The following is a 20146-nucleotide window of genomic DNA, read 5'->3' on the forward strand; positions in this document are numbered from 1 at the left end:
TTTCCGTCACAATATATCAAATAGTAAAGCTGGATTCTGCAAAGCTGGGCTAATCCCATTTAATCCGGAAATTGTATTTTCAAAGTTAGATATTCGAATAAGAACTCTATCAAATAGATCAATATCAATCGATCCTGATATATAATAATCTCAAATACCTCATAATCCAATTGAAGCTCTTTCTCAATCCACTTTAGTGAAAAGTTATATTGCTCGATATCAAGGGAGCTCATCTACTCCAATATTTAAAATAGTTGCAACTTTACTTAAGGATACAGAGCTTTTAGCTTATGCGAATACGCTTTTAGCTGCTGAGATTCATAATCTTCATAAAGCAAATAAAGCATTTAGTAAATGTTGAAGAGCTAGAAAAGCTTTAATACAAAAAGGAGAAGCACTTTCAGTAGAAGATGAGTATGATGTATTAGAACAAAAGAATGTAACGAATTTACAAATAGTGATTCTTCAGCAAGGAGGCAAGCTACTATACAACAATGTAGCAAATGTGGTAGTGCTTCACATAATGCATGAACTTGTCAGTTCGATCTAGCATTAATTGATCTTTGAATTGTATGTAATTTAATTCTCATTTATAGTATTGTTGTAATTTTATTTCAATGAAATGTGGGCAATTGAGGTAAAAGTGTACAGGGTCCTGATAAACCACGTTAAATATCCTTTTATTATATGATTGAATTTTTTTAAAATATCTTATTTATTCTTCGAAATATATGATTCTTAGTATTTAAAAGTGTATTCTTATATGCTAATCTTTCTATACTTTTAATTAAAGTTTGTCTAATCTCAAATATAAATGTAGAAGAGCTTTTATTAGAGTTTGTTAAAAGGAATAGAAGTTACCGGTACTAATCACGTGTCGTGATTAGTAATACGGTTACCTAAACAGGCTAGATTAGACGAACCATAAGCAGGCATATTGGTCCCCTCAGAGGATACAAAGAGGAGATCAATATGCCTACACACGTAGTAATATAGTCAATATAGAGGCCTCTTCCACCCAATCCTTCAATAGAGTTGATGGTAAGAAAGTTTCAATTGGATTATGTGTGACGGAAAAGTCGTAAACGGAGTCAATTCAATTACTTAGAATCTAAAACTAAAGAACTAAGAAGATTCTAAGTAAGAAGGTCTTTATATAAAGGGCTAGTGCACGTGAGCCACTAGTGGGTAACAACCGTCACGTAACATTATGAAAGATTTGAGAGATTCAGGAATTAGTAAGTTTCAAGAAGATAAATAAAGAGATATAAATATAAATCTTAATATTTAATTTTGAAAGTATAGATTGAGGATTAAATAATATTAGATTTGCTTTTTGAAAATCACTTTTTATATTCTGAATAATAAATGATTATAAATTGTTAAAGTGAATGGTTCCTGCGTAGCACGTGCACAGGGCACTAGTCCTGTTAGGGCTAGATTGAGAAGCTTTCTTACAGAGAGCTTCGCACTTCCGTAGAACTTAGAAGAGAGATTAACCTACTAGACCAATATTACCTCAGTTCTGCCCTATCAGCTTCCCACTATTCCCTGTGCAAGGTCATTGCTTTTAACATGATAGAAATTAAAAAAATTTAAATGAATTTAAAAATTATTAAAAAATAATTAATCCTTGTCATATTAAATTGCTAGACTTTCTCCTAGATCTCCCTATTTCAAGCCGGACCGGCATATGATTTTTCGGTGACACTTTTGATCTTAATGGATAGTCTTCTTGAAGTAGATAGTCTAAGGTTATTTGTTCTACAAAGCTAGAAGCTGTGCTCACATCGGATATGTACAAACATTCCCATGGCAGTTATCCTCCTTTATTTATTCTTCTCCCTGCAAGTATCTCTGTAAGTAAGAAAGGCCAAGAGTTATAGTTGGCTTCTTGACTTTGAATACGATTGATAATTGAAGCTACTTACTGGGAATACGAAGTAATTTCCATAGCCGTTGAAGATCAAGGGATGCCGCATGATAATCCCTCATGAGAATACTCCCTGAAGCATCAATTCTTAGTACGCAAAGATCGCAAAAGAATACGAGATGAGAGGGGTAACGACTCGCTTACATTCCATGATTTGGCTGCCACCGCAAGAGTTAGTTACTGGAGGTTGGCACTAGGAATGCATCAGATCTTCAACACAACAACTTCAAAATTCGTAAATCATGGCTCATGATGAATGTGATTTGATCTTCTTCGCCATCTCTTGACTCATATCGGAATTATGTCACCGGCGTTGAGTTACAATCGTAAGTAATTTCCGTCAAAATTCAGCACTTTGAACCATTGTTAGACTTGTAACTCTTATAATCGTGAATTGAGTTATTATTGTGTAGTAATATATCCTTGCAGATTCTTCGCCTGAGTTCAATGTTGAATCGGGATTTATGTGGATTAGTCAAAATCATGGAGCCTGGGATGCCAAAACATAGTCATTGTAATCTCAGAAAAAGCGAGGAAAGAATGTGCAATTTCATGAGTTGAGAGCCAAAAATGTACAAGTCTCAGAGTAAGAGAGAAAGAATGTGTTAATTTGCGAGCTGATATCAAAGGGTTGATGATGATGGGAAATTTGACCAAGGCTTTTCCCTATATATACAGCAACCTTCTAGTCTTGCTTTCTATCACAACCATCAATCACACAAGTCTCAACATCAGAAACTTAAAGAAAACTCAAAATGCAATTCTACATCCCAGCTATTGTTGCTCTTCTCGCCGGCAGTGCCGCTGCGCAAACTCCTCTTACGACATGCCCCTTCAATGGAGGACGTATTCCGTTCGGCCAGTACGTCTGTACAGGCAGGGCAATTGTAAGTTTTATATGACACCACGATTTTTCTCCCGGAAATCACACAAAATACTAATGGAAACAAGTCACAATGCGCAGTAACCGGGCAGCTTGTAACAATTGGTGCATGCCCCAACTCTTGCCAATACATCCAAGGAATTCCTTACTGCTTTTAAGGTACAAGCTTATGCTTTTCCTACTATTGTATTATCTTTGCTAATTGTTTTGCAGGCTCCAATCGGTTGGGCCTGATCGTGGCTTGGAAGTGACAAACCGTTCACTGGAACAGCGGGGATGGGGTTGATTCTTTATTTCTTTCTTTCTTGACTTGGGGTACATTTCGTTCTGTATGACACGAGCAGAATGGCACTACCAATGAATGGGTTACTTTGATGGATTTGCATTGATTGATTTTGAGAAGATCTTTAAGGAGGGTTAAATTTTTATCACTGCTATTCGAATGCTCTCCATCTACGATTTGTGATTTATGACTGAGGCTCAATTAGTGGCAATTCCTACATGGTCCTGCGTAAAATTTTCATACTCTGCGACAACACAGTGTGATCAAAATTTTGAACAAATTTAATGCAGCGAGCTATGTTCTAAATGTGATATCGTGATTCAATATTCAAGGAATCAAGCCCTGAAGACTATTAGAAATGCTAGACATCTATACATATCCTTACACTGACGCATTTTTCAGGAAGCTATCGAGAGTGATAGGTTTTAGATGCACGCAACTCTTCTCTACATCTTTCCCTTTGTTTATTATCTTTCAGTTGCATAAATCAACATCATCATAAAAGACTTCATAAACTGTTCATTCAATCCTTCTTTATATCGACTACACAGATATATCCTTGGTAGCTTGGAATGGAAATTTGAAAAATCCACCAAGATACGCTGTTTGCCAAACTAATAATGTGCTCAATGAAGCCTCGAAGGTAGTTGTCTGGATTTATTCATGGCTAGAATCTCTGCAAAGAGAGCAAACATTGTGGAAAATGAGGGTGAAATTCAGTGCTACTTGTACAGATACGATAAAGTGAATGATTGACTTTCCATAATCCCCTCTGTCATTCTGCGCCACTATGAAACAACTGATGCAACAATGTTGAGACAGAACGATCCGTCATGCAAAAGTTTCCTTGATATCCAACACTAATACCTTGAGGTGGGCACAAAACATCTCACAAACATTGAGAATAGTAGGAATTTGCATACTTGCAAGTTCCGGATGCACAACAACTAGAGCCCGTAAATCCAGTGCCTCCACATTGACTGTATAAAGCACCGCACTAAGTCACATCAAGCATCAGCTGAGTTTTTATAAACTAGGTCAAAGAGAAGAGAAGATAAAACTTACGGTGCCACCAGGTGATGATGTAGGTGAAGAAGCAGGAGCTGAGGTAGTGGGTACAGTGCTACCACCTCCATTTGAACTTCCAACCGTTATATCGGATGACCCACTAGAATAGTATCCTTCGGTTGCGACTATCATGTAATTAAAAGTACCCATATCCATTCCAAGAGCTTTCCATGCGTTGAAATGATTTCCAGTTGTTACTGTACCACCAGTTCGTTTGGATTGTCGAACAGACCAATATTGATAAAAGGTGGCAGTGCCGACGATGGATGGTTCATTCACGCGTTGTGTTTGATAAATGTTATCTGGAGTAGGGCATGTCAGTTATTGTGCAGGAAAGAAGTCGCCCAGATGCACCAGCACGTCACGAGCATAAGAGCTGAATGTGCTTATTTCGAAAGAATACCATAAAAGCTCCGTGAATGTAGATCTTACTTACATGTGGCTCCATCACTAACGACAGTACCCTTCAAAGTAGCTCCAGTGCTTGGATTATATGTACCGAAATTCTCGACAATATAATATTCGATCAGAGGTGACGTGGTCCAGCCATAGAGAGACAGATAACTGTTGCCATTTGGACTGTATGTGCCACTATAGGTAACCGCCCTACGGATGAATTAAAACAATGGTCAGCATGGATGATACTTATGATTGTAATTGAGAATGCGATTAAAATCTTGAACCAACATGGCACTTCCAGGATTCCAACCCTTCCCCCCAACAAAGTTTCCACTTCCCGACCATTGGACATTATACTCGCCACCGGCACCGTTTGTATAAGTCACAGCTGCACCACCGTCGGTCCAAAAAGAGTAGTAGTATCCACCTGATCATTAAGGTTAACACAAAGTATAGTCCCTACACATAATAGAGATACGAACCACTGGTTCCAGTAGAGCTAGGTGTCCCACTCCGATCGACAAGTTCAAAAGTCGAGTTGGCTGGGTATGCCAAGACTCCCGCAAAAGCAGTAAGGGTAATCAGAAGACTTTTGTATGATACCATGATGACTATGAAAATGATGGTGATTGTGGGCTTCAGATGGATGATGTTGAACTACAGATTTGCAGCGGAACAGTCTTGCTTTATACATGGCAAAAGCCGGGGGACCGTGGCGATATATCAACCCAGTCTATACTGAAATATCACTCAATGAATGAACTGAGGTAATACTTAGCCCGTCCATATACCCGAGCGTAATTGAGTATGGTTGATATTGCATGTTCCCCGCAGGTAAAATCACACATGGTAACCTTTTCGAAGCTTGACAGTCACAAGATATGAGGATTCTGGGGTACAGCACCAATCATGCACCCCGCAATGTAGTGGAACGATCGAGTCCTTACTTATTGAGGCAGATAGACGCTATATCATAAGACTAGTATAAGCTAGGTGGAGATGAAGGCAATATCATGGCTCTTTGGATAAATTCGGCGGGTAAATGCGACTCTCTCGTTGCCCGCAAATCCGACTATTATTATGCACATTGAGTAAAGTAAACAATTTTTCCTATATTATGGCCCAATTGAGTGAGACTGGCCATCACAAGAAAGCCTATCAAAATCCCGAAGGGATCAATAAGATGGAGTAATTCTAAAAAGTGGAATTGGCGGGCCAGATGCAAGAGCGCGACGACAGCAACAAGACTTACAAATTAATTATCTATACCCAACATATTTTCTCCATGAGTAAGACATCATTTGCGTTTACGGATACTTATTATTTTTTTAACAAGGTTGGAGTGGAGCATTCATCACGGCTGGGCGCCCCTCTCCATTGAGCCTAACTTTGTTGAATAGATTCATGATTGAGACAAATACATTGAGCCTGTTGTTGCTAATGAGCCGCACTATTACAAGTGTATTTCCATTCCACCGGAGCCACGGTGACATTGCCCAGAAAATGCATTGGGAATCCTGAATAGACAAACCTAGAATAGCCAAATGAAGCCAAAATTGAACCCAAAGGGAACTTTCCCAGACCACTATATAAAAATATCCTCGAAAAGGTCATCAGATACCCAGCAGAACACGGCAGTTCCACTAAGCTGGACATAAAACTCCGGCTTGTCAAAAGAGCACTTCCTCTCCAGGCAAAAATCGAAACAGATTAAAGGGGAGTTTCCATAGATGTTCCAAAGCATTTTCTGATTCGGCACAAAGCCTACAAATAGAAGGATTTCCGCGTCTAAGATTCATTAGCAGGGGAAGATTCATCTAACCCAATGGGCAAAGTCAGAATGATTTGTCGTGTACTCAAACTTCTCACTATCCGCTCAACTCGTCTTGCTTTTCATGGCCTTAAAATGCCTGCGGTGCTGCTTTTCATTATACACTTGTAACCTTTCGATGGGGGACCACTTTCTATTGTTAAGAACAAAGTAACGATGTAGCTAGATATAAAAAATAGTGGGAGGAGGTAAACATTACATTGCGGCACTGGTATTCTCAGCACAGCTTTTTGAGACAAGCCGGCTCAGAAAGTGCCACAAATACCCCAAGACATGAGAGAAATTTATTCCGTTCACCAGCATTCAACATGCTAAAAAGCCACGTGGGAATTGAAACGCTTGTTTGGAAATTGGTTTGGAAACTGGCGCCATGCCCGATACAATGCAAAAGGGTATACCATCAATCAGTTAGAGCTCAATCTGCATCTGAATCTGTTGAGACTAATTGATCTTCCAGCCCATAGCTCCATATATCATTTAGGTGCAAGAAACGTATCGTCCCTTCCGGACATTGCACTCAGTCATTGAATTCTTGAAGCAGTTACTTCATCCAGATTTGGCATACAACTTACCATAGCAGGTGAGTGAGGTATGCCGCCCATTTCCCACAGAGTCACTCGCACCGGGAAGACACAATACTCCAGTATATATCGAGAACGTGAAGGGCCATGCTTGATTCTTTAGGTATCTCTTCCGTGTAACTCCTCAATGCATCTTTTTTCCAGCCATAAACCAACAACATCAAACCATCATAACAATCACTTCTGCCAATCCAATAACTGTGCCTCGTTTTGCAATTTCCTTCTATAACGACCGTTCAAAACGCCATACCAGCCATGTTTGTAAAAATCAGCATCACTATACAATAATCTCTTCTTCGCTCGTTTCGGTTGTACTGTCGTCACTAGTTTCCATTACTTCGTTATCTCGACCAACAAGTTCTGCCCTCCCCAGTCTACCATTCTCTACTTCACATATGCCGTCGAGCCCATTCGTCGATTTCGCGGATGTTGATTCGGCCTCAAGAAGAGCACTTCGTTCCCTGCGTACTCGGTCCCTCTCTATCCTCACAGCTCTTGCATCTTTCATCGATATTCTATTACCACTGACTCGACCAAATACCCACATCTGTATTAGCACCATGACAGCAGTATATCTCCAACATAGCGCATCATCCTCATGCATATCAAATGCCCACTGCGATCCTGGTAATGGTCCGAGACTTTCAAAAATCGGATGTGGAGATGTTGAAATTGTTGGAGGAGGTGGTAAGAGGTGTGACATGAAGGTATTCATCAGATGTAAGATGAAGGCGGGGTTGAGTAATATGCCGGGCAGGAGATAGGTCGTCGAAAGAAACGTCATCCTGAATTTGGAAATTGAGAAAGAGGCTTTGGAGAAGTTAGCACATCATCCATGTATCCCAGCAAAAGAAAAAGATTGTAAATACAATTTGCGGCAAACTGTATCGCACGTTTTGAATTCCGCGCACCCAAGTAACAATTCTTGGCTTCAACCCGTTCAAATTGGAAATAACTTTGTTTTCCAGTATCAGGCTTCAATAGCGGGTCAACAAATAAAGATTTTCGTGTTGTGCAGAGGCTGAGTATATTCACTCGTGTTGTGTGAGGATGTGAGAGAATGTGACAGGTCTTTCGATGTTTGCGATCTGTGTTACTGGAAAGTTTGTCCTACGTCGTCTGCCCCTCAATCACAAGATAAGAAGGGAAAATGACGATCTGTGATTAGGCGACAACAAAGGTGGTAGGTGGTATTCCTATTTCCTCTGATAAAATCAAAAAGAGAAAAAGATATAAGGCTGTAAGAATGGTTCTGCAATTAATACAAAATCTAGGGAAGAAAAGTGGTAGAGGGAGCGGGGATAAAGTGCTGTGCAGTTGTACAGAAGGGGACGATAAGGGAATAGGGCTAAAGATCTCTCTTTCTCGTGAAATCGGGGAAAGCGCATACGTACACAGTTTTGGAGGTTTAAACTCTCATCTAATGTAGAGTTTATAGAGAGAGAAAGGGGAGAGAGATGTGTAGAAAAAAGGTAGAGATGTAGGTATGTAGATGTAAATGTATGTAGGCGTATGTACTGCGTAGATAGATGTATGTAGATATCAACTTGTGAAGCAAGTGTAATAATTCAAGGTAGAAATATATAAACAATGGATTTCCATTTTTCTCAATTCGTTAAAAAATAGATTAAATACACAATATACCAAGTCTCTCCTTCCTGTTGTACTCTAATTGTCTTGTCGTTCGCAACTAATATAGATAGATGATGAGTGATAGGTGAGATGAAGTAAAAAATCCGTCAAATGTGGGATTTGATGCATACAATTGACGACCTGAACCAATGAATTTGATTAGAAATAAGAAATTGAAAATGCAAACAAGGACCTTGAAAATGACATGCGGATGGTGGGGGACCGAGGTATGCGAGCAAAGAGTATAAGAAATATGAGGTTATTCGTATGAGGCATACATACATTCATATCCATTCTTTCATGTCAATACGGATTTATACAGCTGGCGATAACCCTAATATGGATGTTATACAGCACAAAGTATGCATTCAATAGGTAGGAAAAGATGATGCTGACTCGAATGAATAAATTCAGCAAACCAGCAAACCAGGGACTTTCATCTAAATGAATGGATGAATGAATGGATGAGGGGTATTATTGGAGCCAGTAATAAACCTACACTACCTACCTACCCAGGTAATATCTACAACATGCTCGCAAACTTCTCGTTGACATCTTTTTCCATGTGATAATTACCTAGTATCGTACGGAGTATCCACCTACTAAACATCTCATACACACTCGCTCCTGGATTAAATTTGTCAGCTCGTCAATCTTTCATTCAACGTTCAGCCTTGTCTTAAGCCTCATATCACTAGCCACATTTTAATTGTGCTACAACCCCTTACTGGAGGAAGAGTAGCCACGTTTAGCTTCAAACAAGGCTACATAGTCTAGGAAATCAACAAAATACTACCCACCTACCCACCCACCTGCCTACCTCATTGTTCAATGTAATTCGGAAAAGAGCTTCTTGCGATCAACTAGCCTACAACTATTTTCCTCTTCGTAAATACCAGACTTCACCATGGTTCGTACTTCTCAGATCTATACTTTTAGAAACTCAACCTAACCTTGATAGAACACTCTTTTCAATACCGCACTCAAACAATCGACATCCCTTCGGCGAGATCTCTCCTCTCTTTCTCCACCTGAATCGCAACCTCTCACCCCATCTCTCCTTGGTCAAATATCCTCGTCTCTTACCTCCTTCTCCCGAACCCTTGATTCTTACGCTGCCCTTCAATCTGCCGAATTAAATCCTTCCAAGAAAGAGAAAGCCTATGAACGACTGACAACATTCCGTTCCGAACTGCAAGATTATCGTTCTCAGTTTGCAATTCTAAAGGCGCAAAATGAACACAATCAAACTCAGATAGACAGGGGCGAACTACTTGGGAGAAGACCACATCATACCTCGACACCCGAAAATCCTTATGCAAATACAACAAGTGCGATCGCGGCTCGGGATAGTCCATGGAGAAGAGAAGGCGGGCCGGTTGGAAGTGGTAGTCAGCTTTCTATGAGTAGTGGGGATTATACGAGGGAAACACATGCTCTGAGAGAACAATCTTTCTTTCAGAATACCCATAGTGCGTTGGACGAATACCTAGCTCGTGGGCAAGCAGTTTTAGGTGATTTAGGACAACAGCGGGAAATGTTGAAAGGGACGCAAAAGAGACTGTATAGCGTGGCCAATACCTTGGGTGTGTCGGGCGACACCATCCGAATGATTGAGAGGCGTGCGAAGCAGGATAAGTGGATATTTGGAATCGGAGTAGTGATATTTTTTGCTTTCTGTTGGGCTGTCTTACATTTCCTGAGATGAGGCAATCAATGCGGCAGTGTCATGGTTATTACGGGAAGAAATACTCTGACCTTGTGATATGAGCTTGGGGATTTGTATGAACATTAGGCAATTGTGATTTTATGGGAGTATGAGCGTGGAGTCTGGAGTATGAGGGTCAAAAAAAGGGGCGGTTGTTCGTAGAACAACGAGTGTTAGGGATCCGAATTTGATTGGGGCAAAATAGGCATTCATCAATACATCTTCATTCTAAGCATATCCAGCTTCTTTCAAAAGTGCATCGGCTTCCTCGAACCCTACTTCCAAAGCCACGCATCTGATAGCTCAATCTTCGTTCATCAAATATACCTTGGACATCTCATTCCCTTCCCCTAGAACATGCAAAAGTCGGTCTGCTACTCATTTGGCACTTACTTTTCTCCGCCGCGTTTTCTCCGTCAAAGTTACATGGCTATCTCGGGAACACGAAGAGTACCGTCAACGGATTTTTCAGTAGCATTGATGGTAACAAACTTCATCGTCCCTGACCCAGCTCCAAACATGCAGTTGGCTCTCTTGCACCTCGGTTTTACATGGTCGCTAGAATCTCTAGGTATGGTTCCATAATGACACTTGCCTAAGATCTAATGCATCCTCGCTTAACCGAGGGAGACGATTGTCCGTGTCATAGAAAAGCAAGCGATGAGAGAGTGCTATACCTTGGCATTGTTTTAAAGATTTTGATCGAGCAATTATCCCAAAATCATACAACTTATTGCCCTAGATCCGGGCTTTCTTCGCTGCTCATTACCCCTGATCGGGGAGGGTGAACAGCTGCTCCAAGGCGTACTTTCCCTAGAAAATTTGACTTTCAGGTGAAAAATCCACAATTCTTACAATGGTTAACCATCCATCTTGCAGAAAATTATGCTAAATCACTAAAATGGCTACACTGTATTACATGGTTTATATTGCTCCGTCAATCTTTGATTGCCCAACCTCGCCATACTCTACAAAAAAACTGCTAGTACTTATATCCCATGTCCCCATTAAGGATTGCCCAATGCGGGATTTATCCGTGCAATTTGCCCTTACGAATTTCTGAAGCTCTCATTGGTTTTGTGTGAAAGATGGACGTCTCGTCTCCAGAGTGTCGGGTTTCCTTCTTCGCGCCTAGTACTCTTTTGGGCATTTCTCATCTAAGAAACAGCAAATCACGCGCCTTATCTTATGATTTGTATCCTAGCCGTTCCACCTAGCTCTATCAGCTACTGCCTTCTTCACTTTTTGTCTCGTCCAATGGCTCCTCGTATCGTTGGCCTACTTGTCCAACCCTGGTTCCCAATTTCACAACCACTGAAGGAATCAAGCCCCAAAACCGAGCTGCCGGACTCTGGACGCAGAACAGGCATCGACAAGCGCTTTACTAGTTTGCAAATGCCAGGAGTAGCCAGTTGCTTGCACCAAATTGCGGGTCCCGCCGACTTGATTTCTCATACCTCATGCATATGATCACAACCTGCTCGCACCTGGACTATTTCCAGGCGGTAAAATCAGCCATATGCCATGGATAACTCTAGTTCTTGTTAAAATTCCTTTTAGTGTTCCATACATCTTCGTGTTACCACGATCATAGTTCTAAGCGCCGACGGAGCACGACTGACGTTAGAGCATCCCAAACATTAACCTATCATATCACATGGCTTCAAAGTTGCTCGGTTTAACTTCATAGATACATACTAGAGTCTGCAGGTCGAGTTTAACTTAACTTTCGCTTACAGGATAGGCAATATATGACCATGAGCGATGCAGCTTCTTAAACCAGACCTCGCTCCTCCCCTGTTTAACAGCAGGACAAGAATAACTTGAGCTCGAGACAAAACTTCAAAGATTCCATGCCAGTATTGGACATCTTCAAAGCACTCAGACTTGATTTGGCAGTCCATGCAACTTGTGGCAAGTCAAAGTCGATCCCCTAGAATTTCAAGGACCGAAGAAAGCGGATGACTACTCAATTTTAACAAGAGATCGTACAAAGACACATTATTTCGTACATCGGTATGTCCTCTCCTCTGACTAATCTGCACTCTATTAACAAAGCTTAGATTGAATGTTGATTTTAGTGCCTAGTTCCCAAATCCGCACGAATCTTAAATCTTTCGAGTAAGAAAATGGCGTCTCACATACTTCGGAGCACTCGGTTATATACCCGCCAGCTGAATGAGCAAGAGATGGACATACTTGCAGCTTGGCTTGCAACACTTGATCCCGTTCAACCTGGGGAGGAAGCAGCAGAAGTCACCGTCGTGTTACACCACTCTCTAAGAAGGAATGATAGATTAAATGCAGGAACTACAAGTGGCAAGCTCTCACAGGAGACCTCAGATTGTGGCTCTCTTTCCCATCACGCGAAATCAGGAATAGCTTCACAAACAGAATTCAACAACAACGTTGGCGCCTATCTAACGACGACGAGATCTGAAGCTAACAATTCTCCTGACTGGAAGCCGGACTCACGACAGATCAAAAGTTTCAGGCCCCCTCCGATTTTGATACCTAGCATGTCAAACTTTTCACAGGTCAAAAATTACGATAAGGTGGATAGTATTGGCGAACGAATCTTGCCCGAGATGATTAGAGTGCAAACTTCTGGTACAACTCCAATCACAGCCATTCGTACTCACTATCCTCCGACGGTATTATCAGACCATGTAACCAAGAATGATTTGCAGAATATCCCAATCAGTTCCAGTCCTCCATTCAGGCAATACGAAAAGCAAGATTCTAGAGTGGCGAACTGGGTACGGAATGCATCTTCAAATTCTTCTTATCTCGGACATCAATCACAAAAGATCTCCTCCAAGGATGTTCTTAATGGTTCTCTATTACCCCATAAGCTTCATGACACTGCGAACGACCCAGCGATTCTTGCATTGATGACAGCAGTTGTAGAAGAGAAAATGGTTGAGGAGGCCAGGATCTCCCCACGTCTAATTGGAGGTTCAGAACGCGTCACCTATGCATCATCAAACTCAAGTACGAGCTCTCGGGAGCGGAGGTTGCCTCCTAATGGTCGACCCAGAGGGTACCCATATCTCAAAAGCGACCTGCATCGAGACACTGGTAGACTCGGGATCTATCAACCTAACGTATCACCTGCATACTCTCAAACTTAGACATACCATCCAAAGTAGCGCTATCAGACTAGTTTGCCGACCTTCAATATCATTGTGGCCTCTCTTCATACTCGAATCTCATACAGCTTCACAATTTGCACATTCTCTTACACAGTGGCAACGTCCTGCCATTCTACCCCAGTGTGCCAAGCGCCTACAGATTTTTATCTACTCTTGCGACTTCCGGAATGTTAGCAATTATCAATCGAAATCGTGCCCGATTTTAATGATGAATCTTCCAATCTGCGAGCATTAGCTCTTTGCAACCAAAATAATCCTCAACATGATCTGTGTTGAATCAAAGTATCGAACTGCACACAATCTACCGAAATCACTCATCATTTTCTATGTGTTGGCAGAAATTATCATCGAAGGAGAGGCGGTTATTGAGTCTTATGTTTCAGGAAAAATTGATAGTGCACTACTTCTTGTCCGACAGTACGAAAATTTTGTGATACCTCCGCTTCAATGTTGTCTTCAACTCTTCTATATATATATATCTTTCACAGATCATTCTGATTCTGTTTTTATAGTTTTCTATTCAATTTCATATATACTTCACACTTACTACGCTGACTTTGTCCCTGTATATCGGTGCGCGATTAGAACGGAAAATCGAGTGGCATAAACAGCATGAAACTAATTTTCATTCGTCATTGCATAAGGCAGCGACAACGAATAGAGTAAACTGTCAAATTCCATTCCACCTTGTTGTGTCTGGAGCATTAGGTTCGTGCTCTCCCTGTGAAATAAATCCAAAAGAGAGTTTTCAACAATTGTTAGATGGTAAAGAAGGAATGCATGAGACCTTTGTGAATTCATCTTGTAGTGAGTCTAGATACACATAATCATGTAAAGACGTGATCACCGCACATTACTTATACTAGCTTTCGATATACACACGTAATACCCCTTGTGGATTATTCTTGAGTGGTGCGTCGAGGAGCATAAAGTTTTTTCCTCTTATTGCCTCTCCAGAATGCCACCCAAAGGCATTACGAGCTAAAAAGAGAAAATCTTGATTATGGCAAGCTTGGAAACGGTTCTGTTTTTAACGTGCCCGCTAATAATTAGGGGGGCGCCTACTTAGTACGCGTCTGATTACAATCCAAATAGAAATTCTTAGCATATGTTTTTTCTACAGGACCTATTCAATTCATCTTGTGAATCTCATTCCCAACAACGATACTCCAAAACTGAATTTTTCACAACATAAAATGAGCTCTCAAGGCCCCTCTACACCTACTACAGCACTTGCTTCAATGGTAACCAGTGGTAAGCCTGATTCTTTCGTTAATATCGCATCCCCTAAATCCCAAATTACGTCATTGGATGACTTGTATGCATATTATCAAACTTTTTGCACAACTTGGATTCTTTACTTCCCTTTTTCAGATCTGGAATAAACTCACTGACTGCTTGATATTATAGCCTTTGCGTCATTTTCGGTTAAACCTGCTGGCTTGGAGAATACATACCCGGGCTCCAAGAAAGAAGGATCATATGGTAAAAGCCTTGTTAGTCCTTTAGAAACGAGTGTGGTTCACGAAGTTTCCCGTCGCTCCGATTCTGCCGTTGTTTTGTGTTCGACAGTCTTTTGCGATAAATTTCTAAAATGTAAATGTCTCGGCGACGGCGCCTATGGATTGGTCTACCTAGTGGAAGAAATAACCACAGGAAAGAAGTTCGCTCTCAAGTTAGAAAAGTCAAATACAGGGAAGTTGCGGCAGGAGTGAGAATTTCAACGTCATTTGGATCATCCATCGATTATTCGGGTGTATGATTTTTACAACGGTGGAACCGGTGGCGGAATGGTTATGGAGTTGGGAGAGAACTGTATGTTCGACATGATGCGTGCTAATCGCAAATGGTCCATCGAAGAAGCCCAAATGAAGGTGTACTTCAAGGATATCATCCTCGGAATTCATTACTTGGTAGGTACCAGTTCCGAACTAGAGATGATATATTATCCTCAAAGTGATAATTGCAGTCGCTAATATTATCAACAGCATTCCCAAAATATTGTCCATCTTGACATAAAATTAGAAAACATAATCCTCGGTTGCGAGCCTGAAAGGCGTATGAAGCTCTCAGATTTCGGCTTTTCTCAAAAGTTGAAACCGCGCAAAAGGATTCACAAGGATACCGGGTACGTATGAAGTGAAGTGTGGGATATTTAGAAGATTTTGCTAATAGTATCATAGAAAAGGAACTATTCCTTGTAGGTTCCCTCTCCGTCCTATGGCGTTCAACAGTTTGTACTATAGTCCACATTTGCAATTTCGTGATATTTGAATACAAATATTTGTGAGTATATTGGTGATACTGAAAGATCCAAATTTTTTGAGTTGATTCAATATCTGTTGAAATGAAGCGCGACACAAGGAAAACCCTGTTGATCATTCTATCCTGTACTTTTGCATTTTCTTGGTCTCCGATCAGGATTTCAGTTTTACTGTCGGGAAACTTGCTAACTTGCTTAGATCTTGCACCAGAGTGCTTCTCAAGAGACGCCAAGATTATTGGTATAGGGCTTGAAGTCGATATCTGGGCGGCAGGCGTAGTCCTTTTTGAGTGCTTGAAAGGGTACTCCCCCTTTGACGGTGATGAGAAGGATGGCCAAAAAGGGATTGATACAATAAAGCAAAGGATCAAAGAATATAGATTCATAGATCCACCTCTAGAGGATTCAGTGAAGGTGAGCCCAGAGGCGGAAGATTTAATCATAGGGATGTTGAAATTCGACTTGGGCGAAAGGTGGACAGCCGAGCACTGTCTTCAACATCCCTGGATTACTGGCCACCCGCTCTCATGAATCTAATGAAATCTTGCTGCGGTTGGAGTTTGGAGATGGACAAATATAGCGTGCACTTGATGACAAACTTGGCACGAGGTCGTTCAATTTTGTTTCTGGATGTCGCTGGAGTTTAGGTTTTGTAGGATAAAAAACGGTTATGGTATGGCAAATAGCCAACGGAGCGTATGATTTAGGGCATGAGGTTATGATCTCTGTTTAATCTTATTGGAGTTTTGGGATAATGGGGTTCGGCGGAATACAAGAGCTGGATGACTTCAGATTGAGACGCACATCGCTAGGTACTCGATGTTATAAAATGGAATTTAGAAAAAACTGGCTAGAGATGAAGATTTTCAAGTGATTTGGTGTGTCTGTTTGATACTTGAGAGAAGGAAACTCTGGAAAATGTGGCATTACAGTTGCATACACTCGCTGCAATTGACCTCTTCACTATGTTTGGATATTTCCCGTATAAAATCTTTGATATTTGTGGTTGGAGGGATCAATCTAAGCACAAATTAATGTACCTAACGATAGTACCTATCACACTCGGGCATTAATTGTGATGCTCTGTCGTGTCCATGTATGATGCAAAGGCAAGAGCACAGTACATGATGGCGCAGCTCAAGTTGGCGAAGTATGTAATAAAGCCTGCAGAAAATCGTGCAAGGAGCTCAATGATCGCATCAAAAATTTGTGCAGCTCAAATATTCCAGGAAAATAGTGATGGTGATTAGTGTCCGAGAAACTCAAGTGAATCTCTACACTTTTGCCGCAAGCAAATGAGAGGACTCGTATCAAATCCTACGCCCACAACGCGAAGTTGGCAGAAACAGAGCGCCGCACTAGCAGTTCGTGTGTCGGCATGCGGGAATTATATACAATTCAAAGATATATATAACCAAAATTGAAGAACAAAGATGAGTTACATAATATCTTTAAGTCAATTGGGCGATATTTTTGGAATACTATCCATTACGGGCCATCTTGATGAAGATGAATAATGCCTGTCCTCGACCGATTCGTCAAATTTTCTTTGGACCAGCGCCGCGTGCGAGGATGACAGACGCCTGGAAAGACTCTTTCAAAAGGTCGGCATCACTGCATATGAGCCCTTTCAACCGGAAAAGAAAATTGGTCCTATGATGAACTGGAACATCCCAATCGTTTAGGGTAAAGTGAGTCTCGGGAAGACGGTCGAGTTTGACTGTGCTGAGATGAGGAAATAGAATTCCTTGCCAGAATTGACACAAAACCTCTGGAAAACATGGTGGTAACTATCTTTGAGGATAGAGGAGTGTTGATGTTATTGATGTTGTCGACATTGTTGACGTTGCCCTATGGCTAAATAACCTTGTTGAAAGAAAGTTCTAACATATGGTAATGATAGCCAAATTTTGCAGAAAGTGAGGCCATGGCAATTGAAGATTTCATCAATGAAAAGGAGGCTACTCTAGTAGCGTACAGCAGCCAAAGAGAACATATTTTACATGATAGACCGCTGACGTTCAAAGACAGTTGATGGCTGTGCAGTGTAGAATTTTTCGTTCAAGGGGCACTCAAAATTCCAACTTGGTAGGATTCAACGTGGGATTAGCTGCACTTCGCAGTTTCCACTATAAACAGATCCAACTAGGAAAGCGCAAAGATGTAGTCGATGTATCTACCATCCTATAACTGAATTATTTAGCCCAGGCCAAGATCAATGGTGCAGTATAATAAATATCTTTGGAGTAATCCTGTCGCACCTTACAAATGGATCTAATTATAGAGCAAAATAGAAAGCACGAAGAGACATGGCCAATCCTCTTTTCGTTGAGACCTAGCTGATAATAGGTGTATTCGCTAGCATACTTATTGACTTCCCATAATCTGATTCTTTAGGATAGCGAACTAGCCACGAAGTAGATGTGTAGCGTAAGTTGACAGCTGAAAAGATTTTTAAAGGTAGGAAAGTAGAGGACTCTCAACCGAAATGTGCTGATGGACATCATGAATTCCTCCAACCTTGATCGGATAGCCAACTAAGAGAAGAACTTTGTAGTTTTAGCATTATCCGGCTCTAAGGATCTGTAAATCACACTCTCTCAACACATTGAACAATAACCTTAAGAACAGACAATCAGAAACACAAGACTGAGCGGAAATAGTTCCAAATACCACTGGGAATGCCTCGGAATGTCTCGGAACGGTTCACTGTTTCCTACATTAGCATGGCAAATAAGGCTTGTCCTCCCGCTTGCGAGTAGGCGATACTTAGGTATACAACAACTTCTCATCGACGTCGACGTCGATTGTGTTTCTGAAGCTCAGTAACATGCACGTGGGGCATTTTTGGTTTCGAGTGAAGGTAAGCTCTTGGTAGTATCACGTGACCTTTGACTTGCAGACGGGAGGTATGAGTACGATGACATGTTTTGTTAGTTTGTATAGGTTTCTCTCTGGTGTTCACTGTGCATTGTGTTGTGGATATAGATGGTTGCTTAACATTATCACGGTGGTGTTACAACATGTAAAAACATTTTGGCCTAAAGTCAAGCTACACACAACAAAGATCTACTCTAAGCTTCAATTTGAGATATGTTATAACCATATGAAGCTCTATATTGGGATAGAACATAGCACTTTGTTGAATCGTTTCTTTGGACTCGAATAGATCAATAATATCTCCAATGTGGAATTTTCATGATCTGTCCCATGGTCCTCTCAGGTATCATGGGATGCTAGCCACGAATCTCATTTCCTTTTCAAAGCAATCCTTTCGTTGCTACCACTTAAGTTTTCCACAAGAATATCATCCTTAATTACCATGGAAGTCAACGTACCCCTTTCCAGCCACAAAAGTGGCATCCCAAGGCAAAGGTTGCTCACTAGTCGCTAACTCGTAGAAGAAATCTCCATGTGCCTGACCATTAATTGCGAGTCCAATAATTTCTCCCTCTGGGGTTCGCTCATCCGCCCAGTAAAATCTATGACACATGTCAATTGACATCCATAATTCCATTTATTTTTTACTCACCTATATCCATCTTCCTTATATGCTTCCGAGGCACTCTGGATCAGGTGAGCTGCTGCAGATTTTCCCATGCCGAATGCAAGCAATGATGGCATGACTCGACGATTCAGGATGTTTCCAGTGTAGATGAATGTCTTGGTGGTGCCTTTGGGTAGGGTTTTGAATCCCTCTACAGCCTCGTGTGCAGCAGCATATGCTGAAGTAATTACTACATTGAGATCTTGGTTGAATTTTTCAAGTGGAATTGAGAGAGGATCAGAACTAGGTGTATGTGCGTAGGCTATTGTATTCGTCAGTGTGTTTTCATTGGTCTGAAACAAGTTATCCAAGAGCTTAGACTGATCAACTCATCTCAAAAAGACTCATCAATGGATATGGTTTTGAAAAATCAAAAATCTAAGATTATAGGATGGCAGTCTAAACAATCGGAAACTTCCAGCTTAAAAGGCAGGGACAAACCATTGTAAACCACCACATTAGGAACTCCAAACTTCTGTTTCACTTCATCAAAGATCTTTTTGATGTTGTTGGGATCAGTAAAATCGGCCTGAAGAGATAGATCGGTCGCTTTAATGAGCTCTTCTTTGGGAGTTCGCGATACAGATACAGTCTTGTATGAACCCTTTGTTGAGAAAACACGAGCAACGCTGAGCCCAACATTAGGACCCCCACCGAGGATGAGAATGATATTCGACATGATGGCTTGTGAAGAGAATTTGATTTCGAATGTTTGTATGCAAGAGACGTTTTTGAATTATAGTGAATGATTTAATGCCTAAGTGTTGGCTGTGTATGAAACTATGATGAGATGTCTTTGAACAGCCTTGAAGTTAGAGGGAAGAGGTCTACTTATACAAGACATATCCATACTGATTAGCAAA

The 20146-nt window shown here is 41.0% G+C and overlaps 8 protein-coding genes across 8 annotated transcripts; 5 read left to right on the forward strand and 3 right to left on the reverse strand.

The window, feature by feature from the left end:
- Positions 1–2688: 2688 nt before the first annotated feature.
- Positions 2689–3050, forward strand: SS1G_03617 (predicted protein; the record flags this gene model as incomplete). The annotated part of the gene is made up of 2 exons (XM_001595478.1): positions 2689–2820; positions 3030–3050. 2 exons carry the CDS (start codon positions 2689–2691, stop codon positions 3048–3050), a joined length of 153 nt encoding a protein of 50 aa, XP_001595528.1.
- Positions 3051–3988: 938 nt separating this feature from the next.
- SS1G_03618 (hypothetical protein) lies at positions 3989–5172 on the reverse strand (the record flags this gene model as incomplete). Its single annotated transcript, XM_001595479.1, has 5 exons — positions 3989–4096; positions 4165–4469; positions 4604–4773; positions 4855–4993; positions 5049–5172. The coding sequence occupies 5 exons, from the start codon at positions 5170–5172 to the stop codon at positions 3989–3991; spliced, it is 846 nt and encodes a 281-aa protein (XP_001595529.1).
- Positions 5173–7373: 2201 nt separating this feature from the next.
- On the forward strand, positions 7374–7742 carry SS1G_03619 (predicted protein; the record flags this gene model as incomplete). Its single annotated transcript, XM_001595480.1, has 1 exon — positions 7374–7742. One exon carries the CDS (start codon positions 7374–7376, stop codon positions 7740–7742), a length of 369 nt encoding a protein of 122 aa, XP_001595530.1.
- Positions 7743–9517: 1775 nt separating this feature from the next.
- Positions 9518–10318, forward strand: SS1G_03620 (hypothetical protein; the record flags this gene model as incomplete). The annotated part of the gene is made up of 2 exons (XM_001595481.1): positions 9518–9520; positions 9572–10318. The coding sequence occupies 2 exons, from the start codon at positions 9518–9520 to the stop codon at positions 10316–10318; spliced, it is 750 nt and encodes a 249-aa protein (XP_001595531.1).
- A 422-nt stretch (positions 10319–10740) lies between these two features.
- SS1G_03621 (predicted protein) lies at positions 10741–10839 on the reverse strand (the record flags this gene model as incomplete). Its single annotated transcript, XM_001595482.1, has 1 exon — positions 10741–10839. The coding sequence occupies one exon, from the start codon at positions 10837–10839 to the stop codon at positions 10741–10743; it is 99 nt and encodes a 32-aa protein (XP_001595532.1).
- Positions 10840–14669: 3830 nt separating this feature from the next.
- On the forward strand, positions 14670–16267 carry SS1G_03622 (hypothetical protein; the record flags this gene model as incomplete). The annotated part of the gene is made up of 6 exons (XM_001595483.1): positions 14670–14727; positions 14884–15184; positions 15334–15386; positions 15499–15601; positions 15657–15706; positions 15936–16267. 6 exons carry the CDS (start codon positions 14670–14672, stop codon positions 16265–16267), a joined length of 897 nt encoding a protein of 298 aa, XP_001595533.1.
- A 1249-nt stretch (positions 16268–17516) lies between these two features.
- On the forward strand, positions 17517–18079 carry SS1G_03623 (predicted protein; the record flags this gene model as incomplete). Its single annotated transcript, XM_001595484.1, has 3 exons — positions 17517–17522; positions 17640–17710; positions 18031–18079. The coding sequence occupies 3 exons, from the start codon at positions 17517–17519 to the stop codon at positions 18077–18079; spliced, it is 126 nt and encodes a 41-aa protein (XP_001595534.1).
- Positions 18080–19049: 970 nt separating this feature from the next.
- On the reverse strand, positions 19050–19962 carry SS1G_03624 (hypothetical protein; the record flags this gene model as incomplete). The annotated part of the gene is made up of 3 exons (XM_001595485.1): positions 19050–19218; positions 19269–19545; positions 19725–19962. 3 exons carry the CDS (start codon positions 19960–19962, stop codon positions 19050–19052), a joined length of 684 nt encoding a protein of 227 aa, XP_001595535.1.
- Positions 19963–20146: the final 184 nt, after the last annotated feature.

The sequence above is a fragment of the Sclerotinia sclerotiorum genome, genomic scaffold (genome assembly GCF_000146945.2).
Source record: "Sclerotinia sclerotiorum 1980 UF-70 scaffold_4 genomic scaffold, whole genome shotgun sequence".
Lineage (NCBI taxonomy): Eukaryota > Fungi > Ascomycota > Leotiomycetes > Helotiales > Sclerotiniaceae > Sclerotinia > Sclerotinia sclerotiorum.